Raw genomic sequence first — 12,058 nt, forward strand, 5'->3', positions numbered from 1 at the left:
AATTCAAATTTAACCTTTTGAGATACTTCGTACAAATGAATTTATCTACAAAGTTGATAAGTTCGTTACACAGAAAAAAGTGTGCTTAGTTAACTTTGCAAATTCAGGCGTAGTTGATTTTACAATGAGTTATTGTAAAGCAGCTATTTTTTCGGTGTGAAATTATGATTATACTTCGTTTTGTGTTTGTTTAAGAAGTTTTACCTAGGGTTTTCAGATTAAATATCTTAACTTTTAATTTTTAATTACTACACAACAATAAAAAAAATTACAAGGATAATCAATCGTGTCCATTTCTACCACAATTATTGTTGTAAATTTACACAAATATATTCTTCAGGAAAATGTGTATGTGTAATCCAAAAATGTGTAAAATAAATATTATGCAGTGATAGACTGTGTAGTCAGAGGACAAAATTGGCAACGAACTGATTACATAATTGTGTACATTTTCTGTAAAATTACGAAAATTTTACACAATTGTTGAAATTATGTAAATTTATGAGCAGTAGGGTAAATGTGGCTAATTCAAAACCTGCTCCAAATAGAAATTTTACGCTACTCCAAATGGAAACATCATTGTTTTCATTATAAATACAGTACTAAATTGCTATATTTATATATTTTCTATACCACAGTTTCATTATTTAGTTAATTTTGCTTCAAATAAAGCGAAAATCAATTCATATTCACAAATTTTAATTTGTTAATTTCTCAGAAAAATTAAAAGTGTACCTTTTCACCATTGAATTTTTCATCGATCGACCATGTTTTCCAATAAAAAACACAATGAGGTGACTGTTGTTTATTCGTTTTGTTTAACATTTATGTCATATTTCTGGCTAATTTTAGTTAAATTAAGTGTTAATCTTTATTATTGTTAACGGTACGTAAAGTTTTTAAATGAAATAATTACCTATTTCGTGAACAAAAAGGGTTTTTCTGATGTGTCTACAAATGATTCAATAGGAAACCCCGGAAATAATGATTTTTCTGGAGAGATTTTCTTATTGGTTTAGATGGGAAAGGAGAAAAGACCAGGAATAAGAGCAAATCCTACACTCAAGAGCAACTCAACAAGGTTTTAGAAGACTTTCGTCACGGTTTCAATTACACTGTTTGTCTCCAATTAGAAACTTTCCCTTGTCTCTATTTAGATTAATATGTTTCGAATAGAAGTATTTTTCGTTCGCGTATTTTTATTGAATTTAAGAAGTTTTCAAATTATATTTAAAGAATTTTCACTAAACAGTAACATTCTAGAAGAGTCAAGGAGCAAATTTATGTAATCAAAATAAATATATAAATAATAATGATAAATAATGCGATGATTGCATAACCACACCGAGAAAAATTTGGATGGTATTTTGTACAAATCGTGTCTTTTTCTACTGCCTTAAAATATAGTAGAAAATACCGTCCTCCATAGACATTTTCCTTTAGAATCTATCATCTTAAAATTATAAAATTTACTATCCTGTGGATAGTAAATTCTAATAGCCGGATGGTAAAATCTACTATCCTCCTTTAGATTTTACCTTGACCTCTCCTAGATTCTAATATCCGGATTGTAAATTTTACTATACGGATATTACATGTTAGAATTTAACTAGAAGACAGTAAAATTTAACGGAGGATAGTAATTTGGATAGTAAAATCTACTATCCGGATATATTAGAATTTACCATCCAGCTATTAGAATTTACTATCCATATGACAGTAAATTCTAAAGGCAAGCACGTAGATTCTACAATTTTTGATAGTCCGATCTAATATCGCGTTTTCTGGGTGACTTATTTTTTTTAGTATCCGGCTATTAAATTTTTGTATGGAGGATGGTAAATTTGACCATCCAAATTTTTTATCGGTAAAGTCAACAATCTCTGTTTTTAAAAGTGCTATACACACATATTTTTCCGTGTACTATCGAGTCTTTTTGTCTCTTATTTCCTGCATATATTTATCAAATCAGTTAGCAATGAAAGCGACACGACGAGACGTTCTGTGATTGTAAATTTCTTACTTAAATTTGTTCAATTATCACTTTAATATTCCCACCTCTATAAAGTGAGTTTATAGACAGGAAGTTGGAATTATAAAGTCCTATAACCTTGTTCACAAAATATTGTTCAAAGAATTCAGAATAATCACCCTAATTTTGTCTATAAATACTAAGTCCGCATTCTTTGCAAAGTCACCGAATTCACTCAAAGATATTTTTTTCATGTAAACAATTTGTAGTGTTTGCCTCAAAAGTGAGTGTTATCAGCAAAATGTTGGAATTTAATATTGTGTGTATATATATATATTTACTGTTGAGATTTTCACTCGTTTGGTCTAATGTAAATATAAGAAGAGAATATATAGATATTTCATAAAAAAAAAGAGAGAACTACGCACTATATTCAATAGTGTTGTTGATCATCAGCACTCCTGATACTAAAATATCTATAAAAAGCTTGAGGAAAAGATTATAGAGTATTTCTGTATTTGTATTCCCTCCTCAACTTTCAAATAAACCTCGAATTGAGATTCTTTTTTGATTAATCAGCGCAAATTGAATCCTTCGGTATCTTCTATAATTAGCATTTAGTCTTCCCAAAACATCTTTCAAGTGGTTTGGTTTTTGGTATGTTAATCTCATAGGAAGAAGACCTCACATAAGATTACGATGCCCTACGATGAATTCAGTGGTATAATGTATATCTATACAGAATTTTACGATAAACATTTGCGCATCAGAGTTGATTTATTTATTTATTTATGACTTTCTTATTTATTTCTCCACATTGAATTTATTGTTCCAGTGTACATTTTCGTTTACTGACGCGAGCAAAAATAACGGAGGAAAATGTTAAAACGACATTCTCTATTAATAAATAAGACATTAAAATTTTATGCAAATGGTTTTTTTTTTTGTTTTTTATCTTTTCTACTAATTAAGTGGAGAGGCTTTAGTAATTTAAATTCAATTTCAATTTACACATAACTCGATCTAATAATAATATAGAATATATTTTCAATTCCATGCAGAGATATTTTTGTTTTTCAAAAACTATTTACTCTCTTAGTATTGAAGAAATTGAATATAATGTTGAAAAACATGTTGTACAGAATTTACTCAAATGCTATTTTCCTTTTATTTGAAATTCTATCACGTCGTCAATTGCATTTTATATTTATTTAACTGTTTGGTATAGGGATATTTTGATCTTATTTGTATATACTGTATATATTTCTCTATTATAACTTGATTTTCAAACAAGTTCAAGAACCACCAATGACTTTCATCTCGTCTAGGTTACAAATTTTATTCACACAGTGATTTCCATGAAAGAAAATATGGACACAGTAAAGAATGAATGGGGTGGGGAACCATTGGAAATTTCTTTAATTAATTTGATGTTATATAGAATATTCGTGATCATTTAGCTACTTTGTAATTAAATTAATGATGAAATTTGTGATCCATTGGAAAATATTTCTAGAGCATAATCGTGAGAAAGACTGAAAGAGATTATGTTGTTTTTTTGGTGGGATTTGTAGAGCAATAAATTAATAAATATAGTCTGTAAAGGTGTATTTAGAAGACTAGATTGGATTAATGGAATGTATGAGTTTCAATTTAAGAGACACGGTGAGAGGTTTATCGAAAGAGGATATTCTTGTTCAAAGTAACTATCATAATTCAATATATCTATTGACAGCTTCTCTCTGATTAATTGCCAGGTCGTTCTTATGCCTCCTTTCATGTGTAATATACCTCTATTCTGACTAAGATTTATCATTTCCTTTGACTTAAAACAATGTCTAATTACCATAATAATTTCAATGTTCAATTTTTACAGCAATGTACAGGGTGAGCGTTATTTGATAATGCTGTGAAAATTGAGATTTTTTAAAGCACCGTAGGGGAAAATGCTCTCCCTTCGAACGTTCATGCTTTCGAATAATGTGAGTTTCTTTTGTTTTTCGTAAGAGATTTACACTAAATTTTCACGGAATTATCAATTGATGATAAGCTAATTTAATAGAAATGTGTAAGTCTCTTAGAAAAACTAAAAGAAAATTCACATAATTCGAAGGCATGAACATTCGAAGGGAGAGTACTTTCCTCTAGATGCGGATGACTTTGCACCCCTTTATTGTGATCTTTTCTTTATTTTTAACACCTAAGGATGATCTGTATTCTTAAGTGCCCTTATGATTTCTGAACCATCATCATCATTAAGTGCTAAAATTAAAGAAAAGCTATGAAAAGCAGGGGTGCAAAGTCACCCGTATAGTGCAAAGACATTCACATCTACGGTAGAAATGTAATGCCCTCGACAAACTTCCGAGTTAACCCGAGAGACGGTTTAACGTAGTTATAATCAAAATAATAGTTTGACTAAATTTCAGTCAGTGTCACACTGAGTTGTATCTCGGCTTAAGCCGAGATACGGATTAGTCAGAAACTGATGAAAATGAAATCTGAACATTCTTTTGATTATAATTACGTTAAACCGTCTCTTGGCTTAAGGGTATCTAGGGCATAAAACTTAGATTAGCATCCTTAGATATAGTACAAAATCCAAAAAGGGCATTTAGTGTATTAAGTGGCAGTGTGCTCGTTCTTTGATGAAAGTGTCCTGGGTTTGAATAAGACATTAACATTTTTGAATTTTATACACGGTAGTAAAAGACGGATGACTTTTTCTTACGTGGGTGACTTTGGTCCCATCATGTTCGTAAGCTTTTCTTTAGTTCTTTTTTTAGTTCCCTTTAATTTTACCCAGAGCTTTCGGTCCACATATGGATCTTCTGTAGTCACTGAAGAAGGTCCATATCCGGACCGAAGATTAAAAAGGTGTTTTTAGCCTTGAGGTGAAGAAGAATCTCACTGGTGATCATCGGAATCTTTTATACCATGCTTAAGTGTTAGAATTAAAGAAATGCTTACGAACAGCACGGTGACCAAGTCATCCGCATCTACGGTAACTGACGAAGACGACACCATTTTAGTAAGAAATGAATAATGCATGCCTAGATACAGTGCCGGATTTAGGTGGGTTCCCTGAGGCCACGGCACCGGGCCTCCACATTTAAGAAGTCTACCATGGTTACAATTGTCAGAAAATAAAAAAAAATTATTAACAAAAAAACTGCAAATTAATTTTCTATTAGCGAGTAGAACATTTATTTTTTACTGGCCATATTTTTATTTTTTACTGCTCATTTTTAATTCTTTACTGATCACTTTTATTTTTTAACTGATCATCTGGAATGTTTCCGCTGCTCGTTTTTAATACTGACCACTTTATTTTTTACTGCTCATTTTTAATTTTTTATTGATCACTTTTTATGTTTTTACTAACCAATTTTTATTTTTTATTCTGACTTTTTACTTATTATGTTTTATTTTTTGGTGATCACTTTTTTTTGCTGATCATGTTTTGCTTTTTACTGAAATTTTAATTTTTTACTGACCGCTTTTAATAAAATAGGGGGAAGTGGGGCTATTTTGAGCTGTGGGGCTACATTGTTATACGATTTTTTCGCATATTTCAAAAGGAAAATGAGATTTAACATGATTTAATTTGGATAGACAAAACAATTGTGGATCTAAATAAAATAATTGTAAGGACCAGCTTCATTTAGAAATAGGCGGAAAAATCATATATCAATGCAGCCCCACAGCTCAAAGTAGCCCCACTTCCCACTACTGCTCTTGTTTTTTTAGTTTTTTACTGCCGATTAATTTTTTACCGACCATTTTTTTACTGATCATTTCGATTTTTTACTGATCAAATTTGCCTTTTTACTACTCGTTTATTCGATGACATTATTATTATTATTGCATTGGTTTAATTTTTATCCCGGAAAAAAGACCAAAAAACATCACGACCCCTTACCTTATGATTTTTCAATTTTTTAGAAAATCTAAAATCTGCTCCAATAAACCGTAATTCTCAATATTTGTAATATTGTGCTTTCGAGTCTGAGAATTTAATAAAATTTCTTATTTTGCGTTTTTTTTGTATCCATCTGTTAAATTTATATAAATGAATTGAACCAGAGTATGAATAACTCAAAATTTCAATGATCAGTAAACTTGTCTAATTTATAGGCAAAAAATCGAGGAATTCTAATGTTTTCTCGGTATAGTTCGAGTAGTAAAAGCAAAGTCTCAGGTTTTAGGTTTTTTAGATAAACTTAAAGTTGCTTAAATTTACCTCTAGAATTGAAAAGCATTACAGTAGAGTCTCGCTAATTCGGCTCTTTTAAGATCAGACTACTTTTTAATTCGGGCAGCAGTTAAATTTCAAAAGTTTGTTGATATTTTTCAAATTTGATTATGTTTATCAAATGAAGCAAATATGCTCAAATTTGCCATGGTTGCACTGTTGGAAAACGTACAATTTTTTTGGGGCCCCCTACAAATGGGCATTGGGCCTCCACATTTATAAATCCGGCCCTGCCTAGATAAGGTAAAGATAAGGTAAAGTCAATTTTTGAATGTTTGATCGGTTTGATGGTCAATTTCTATGAAATTGTCACTGATTCGTATTATTTATATAATAATTGTCCTATTAATGTTACATCATACGCTAAATATTACAGCAAATATAAATAAATTGAATGAATAACTCTGCCGATCGAGACGAGGAACCGGTCGAACAAGGGCACTTTACCTTACTTCGCTTCCAGGAACGCCTAGAGCTTCTAGGAGATGTTGTAATATTATTAATTATTCCTATATTTCGAAGAGAAAATCAAATTATAAATCAATTTACAAATCTTTGCCGCCATTACTTGTTAAATTATAAGGTTATTTTTAAATCAACAAAATTGAAACGGGCAACCCTAATTTTAGCACTTCAATTTTAGGTGTTAAAAATTGTTAAATAATTCAATGTTTCTATGTTTGTGGATAACACAAACCGTTGTTTCATTATTCCCGTAACTCGATTGAATCCTTAAAGTTTTAAAAGTTCTAGAATTACAGTTTCCTGATGCAACTGATAACTCATACACACCCTGTGTTGTAAATTTTAAATAACGTTTATACATTTTATCGTTATGATACAAGAAGAATTTGCAAAATTAATTCTACTGAAACACCGGTCACACCCTCTAAAAGATCAATTTCTCTCGTAATTCAATTTTCATGTTTCCTGTCCACTTTGATTATTATTTAGCTAAAAATCTTGTTTGATACACTTCTTACATTTTTTTGCACCTTTCACCATCTAACGCAATGGGATGAAAAAAAAGAAAACAGCAAGAAATTCTTGTGTAATATTTTTTACGTTGATATAAATTTCAAAAGGGGATTTAGAGAAGGACAACAAAAAGTTACTGGGTGTCCGTTAAAATATACGCAAATGTGTGTTTGTGCGAGGCTGGTGCAAAAGTCATTGGTCTTGACTTCCGCTATGAAAATTTTCTTTCATCGGTGAGTGGCATTGTAACAAAAGCCGCAAGCTCACAAATGATATAGAAGAGATCTTGGGGCTATTTTACTATTGTTGCGAGTGTTTTTTTAACTGGGTCTGTTAACCCTTTCAGAACTGCAGGGTCATAATATGACAAATTTGCAAGTAACAGATTGTTATTCTTACTCGATAATGACTCAATTCTGGAGGGAAATTACGATTGAAAAGAGCACTTAGTAGGAGCGTTAAAATTTGAGATGGTGTGTTAAATTAATAGTCAAAAACATTAAACAAAATTTGGTAAGGAATATGTCAGGAATAATACGGTAAGAAAGGGTATTTTCTTATTGAGTAATGAAAGTGACTTCAAGTTAGCTTTCTTCTTTACCAGGAGAAAATCGCTTCAAAAATTAAACAACCTCACAGTGAATTTCACATGGTCTTTTGCCATGTGATAAAAAATGGACATGATCGGGCAGTTTCAGACAATCAAAACTTTTGCAAATACAAAATTCTAAGATAGGGGAAATGCTTCTAATTTTGTCCAGTTTCTTATTTTGGACACTTTGAGGATAACATTGTCCACTAAAAATAAATTGATTAAAATGATGGATTTTTATTCCAATATTTGATGAATAATGAATTCTATCTAAATATTTGTTCTTTTTGGAATATTTTAACACTAAATACGTTAAAATTTGAATATGATTTGAGTTGAAATTGCTTTGTTGAAAATTCAGTGTGAGCAATTGCTTACGAGAAATATGACAGAACTTCGTGGCTTACTTCAGTCTTATTTAGTTTTGGTGAAGTACTAACAAAGTTTGTTCGCTGTTTTTGAGTGATATTATTGAATATTCATTGAATATTGTGTTGATTCACGTTACTGATGATTTGTACATTTGACCTGAAGTGAGATTTGCCTTTTGAATTAGATTTTTCGTGTGAAAAATGGGAAATTTTTTAAGACATTCACCAGTGAGGTGATGATTCTTATTTTGGACAGGTGTTTTTCTCACGAAATTTCGTGAAGTTTTAGCTTTTGTGATGACTAGGTTGGACAAATGCCTGGAGAAACAAAGGAGCATCATCTCTACGAAAGAGATGCAGTGAGAAATTCCTTGAAAGGCTCCCGGAAAGGGCAGGGAATGAGCGAATCCGCACGTACTTGGAGTACCGAAGTCAACTCACTTTAATGAATGATATGGAAAGTTTCTGGGCTTCTTGTGACATTCCACGTTTCCCTTACATGACCAGGAAGAGGACTTGATAAGATTGGTTCATAAAATGAAGAACAATGGGCATCCTATTGAGGCGGATTATCTGTCCAAATTTACAGACAAGTTGTAAAAATTAATAACCAAGTTGTCCAAAATAAGAGTCAAATTCACCTCTACATATCAATTCATTTTTAAACGTATTAAAACTAATTTTAGTAAAAATGAGATGATAAATAGCTTGCCAAGTTTCTAAACAATCCTTCTGAAAAGAGAGTAACAAGAAAAGTCAATTAGTATTGAAAATATGGCACTTCAAACTTAGGATATCGATGCTTATATGCAGACTGTCCAAAATTATAAGCACTTCCCCTACCAAATTAAAATATAAGAAATTTCATAAGTGCGTATTACTCACAAGAAATTATCTGGTTCTGGACTCAATTGGTCCGTTCAGTAATAACCTTTGAAAGAGATAAAACCACTCCTAAGCCAAGTCAAACCCATTCGAAAATCTACCGGAAGCCTAAAGTGCAAGTTCGCGTACTCGCCGCTTTAGCACTGATTGTTCTGCCATTTCGAATTTCGATATTCCTGACACTTCAATCGCCAAAAACAGTGATCTTGCTTACTTTTCTGAAACTCGTCGGTTCAAACTGTTTAAACGTTCGAACTTCAAACGGGGTTTTCGGTAAGTTCTCTCTGATATTATCTTCCAATCTGTAAAGAAAAAAATCTCAACCGGAGAAAAGTCTGAAATCGGAAAGTTTGTTACTGAACAAGAGGAATCAGTTTGAATATAGTTCATTAATAAAAGACTTTCACAAAAAAAAGTTATACAACAAAGAGTTTAAAGAGTTACACAAAACTGAGCAAGTTCATCACAATGACATTTATTTTAATGAAATTTCAAGTCAAAGGTTTTGATATCACAAAATTCCGCAAAACTACACAAAAAATGACTTTGCAGCAAACGTTTGCACATACTCATTGTTGGCGATTGAGGTATCAAGAATATCGAAATTTGAAATGACAGAGCAATCAGCGCTAAAGCGGCGAATACGAGAACTTGCACTTTAGGATACCGGTAGATTTTCGAATAGGTTTGGCTTGGCTTTATCTCTTCGAAAGGTTATTACTGAACAGAGCCAATGCGGTCATGTTTGGGATTGTTGGAAAGGTTTTGGATGTCTGACAAGTTAGAACCAATTTCAATCGGTTTTGAACAAATAAGTTGTAGTAAAAAAACAGTTATATTATTCTTAAAACTATTTTTCGAGATCTTTTGAGTGATTCATGAATCGATACAAATCGGCTGTGAATCGGTAAACGGTTAACGATGTGAAAGCATTTTTGAGGTACAGTAGACTCTCGCTCAATTTGTTGACAATTTTCACGTTTAATTATAAAGCTAATTTGCTCAAATTCGCTGTAGTTCTTCCTATTTCATCGTGATTCTTTATAATTGAGCGCTTTTTGTGGAATTTACAAAGGCTTTGACGCCCAAATCTATCGATAAACCGGATGACATTTTGCCCCAAATGCCCAATTGAGAGAGAGTCTACTGTACAGCGTTTAAATCACGAGTTCGAACATTTTGCAAAGCCTGCGATATTGCCACTCCTTTTTAATCGTGAATGGGTTTTAGTCTTGATAATAATTTTAATAATTAATCTAATAACTTTTTTAGAGTTGATAAGCCATTAGATCATTTCAGTGATGCATTCACTTAACAATTTGCGTCTGTTAATTCCCTTGCGGTCGTGAAAGGTTTAAAAGTTTTAGAGGAGAAAGAAAAAAAAAAAGTAAACTTGAGGGTTCTATTCTTGTCTTCAAATAATCACTTGTGTTTTCTGTTTCGTCAAGGTTAAAGGGGAGCGATACCTTGTGCAATAAACGTAACAAAATCATTAGGCTCCCCTAGTCTCTTCACCAAGTTTCATTCTTTCTTTTGTCCCTTCTAGTATTTCCATTTCCGACTTGTCTTTTTTTTCTGGACCAGTAAATTGTTCAGCAATTGGAGTATAAGAGCGAAATTTGAACTTGACATTCGATTTTGGTCTTTTGTTTTGCCTTTTGGGTTTAGTGTATGGTTATATAGAATGTGAGTGAGAGATGTGGTTTGGAAAGGTTCAGTGTAATATATTCAATGATGAAAATGTGTAATTTAACACATTGTCATTGTCTTTTATGGGGAGAGAGAGAGGAAAAAAAATATAAGCATTTGGTAGATTGAAAGACTGACTGTTCAATATTGAATTTCAATGTTATATTCCTTTTTTTCTGTCCATCTAAATACCAAAAACAGTACAAAAGCGTTTTGAAGAAAGAAAAAAAAGAACACACTAAATATTCAACAAATGAGTTATTTTTGTTCTCACCAAATAGAACAAATTCTTAATGTTGTTTGATGTTGAACATGTAAGAGAATGAACACTTTTTTTTTGAAAGGGATCTTGCAAGTGTTGATATGTCCATAATCTGGGCGATTTGTCTACAAACAAGGAAGATTTCTTCCATTATATTTTACATTTTGTGGTCTTTAAATGTCAATAGTGTCACGATTTTTGAAAGACAATGTAAGACAGAGAAATGTTTCTTAGAATAACAAAGTTTATATACGGGGAATTTTCTTAAATGAGACGATAAAAAGCTGGTATTTGTGTCACAATCCAAAAAATGAAAAATAGAAAACCTAGAAGGGGGGGTCATTTGAGGTAGAAGAGGGAAATTCCAAAAGAATTTAAAAACATTAAAATTGTTTATATTGCACAATTGCTGGACGGAATCATGCATCACTGATTGGCGTTGGACTACTTTTTTGTATAATTTTCCCAGACTTGAAATGAAGCCGGTCTTTAGCTTGTGTTGTTTTGTTTTTTTTTCGTGTGTTTTATATTTATTGTTTAGCTATAAAAATGTTGTGATCTAAAAACGTAAATAATTACAATGTAATGTGCATTGTTTCAAATATGCTTAAAGGCATTTAACTATTTTCTCTTTTTTTTCTTCTTCCTTTTCTTAATGATCAGGTTGACGACAGATTCAGAAATAAAGACACCGAAATGGGGAAAGTGCAGAGTAAGAGGTCTATGGACATAACCACAGAGCAATCAAAAGATGCTGTCCAAGAAGGGAGTGGTAAAGTTGGCAAAATTGAAGAAGTTGATCAGCCGATTAAACTGAATGGAGACACAAATCACGAGACTATGGTGAGTGTAAAGTTTTTAATTTGTTGGTACTATTCTTTTCCTTTTAATTCTCTTAAAATGAAAGATATCCCATTATGAGTTTAAACCTAATGAAACTTCATATTTTAATTCTCTGAATGATTAGGTGAAGTGTGCCAAATTTCGGCCAGCTTCTAATTTCGACCACTTTGAGTGTAATTTCGGCCATGGAAATTAATTAATTAAAATTATG

At 31.6% G+C, this 12,058-nt stretch overlaps 1 protein-coding gene across 4 annotated transcripts in view; it reads left to right on the forward strand.

Annotated features, from left to right (window-relative positions):
* LOC129807043 (calphotin) overlaps positions 1–12,058 on the forward strand; it is a 136,193-nt gene that overhangs the window by 60,614 nt on the left and 63,521 nt on the right. For all 4 annotated transcript variants that reach the window (XM_055856018.1, XM_055856021.1, XM_055856017.1 and 1 more), the window contains one exon: positions 11,668–11,847. In XM_055856018.1, the coding sequence (XP_055711993.1) occupies positions 11,701–11,847 (147 nt within the window). In that variant the 5' untranslated portion in view covers positions 11,668–11,700. The remainder of the gene's footprint in view (positions 1–11,667; positions 11,848–12,058) is intronic.

Source organism: Phlebotomus papatasi, chromosome 3, assembly GCF_024763615.1.
Source record: "Phlebotomus papatasi isolate M1 chromosome 3, Ppap_2.1, whole genome shotgun sequence".
Taxonomy (NCBI): Eukaryota; Metazoa; Arthropoda; class Insecta; order Diptera; family Psychodidae; genus Phlebotomus; species Phlebotomus papatasi.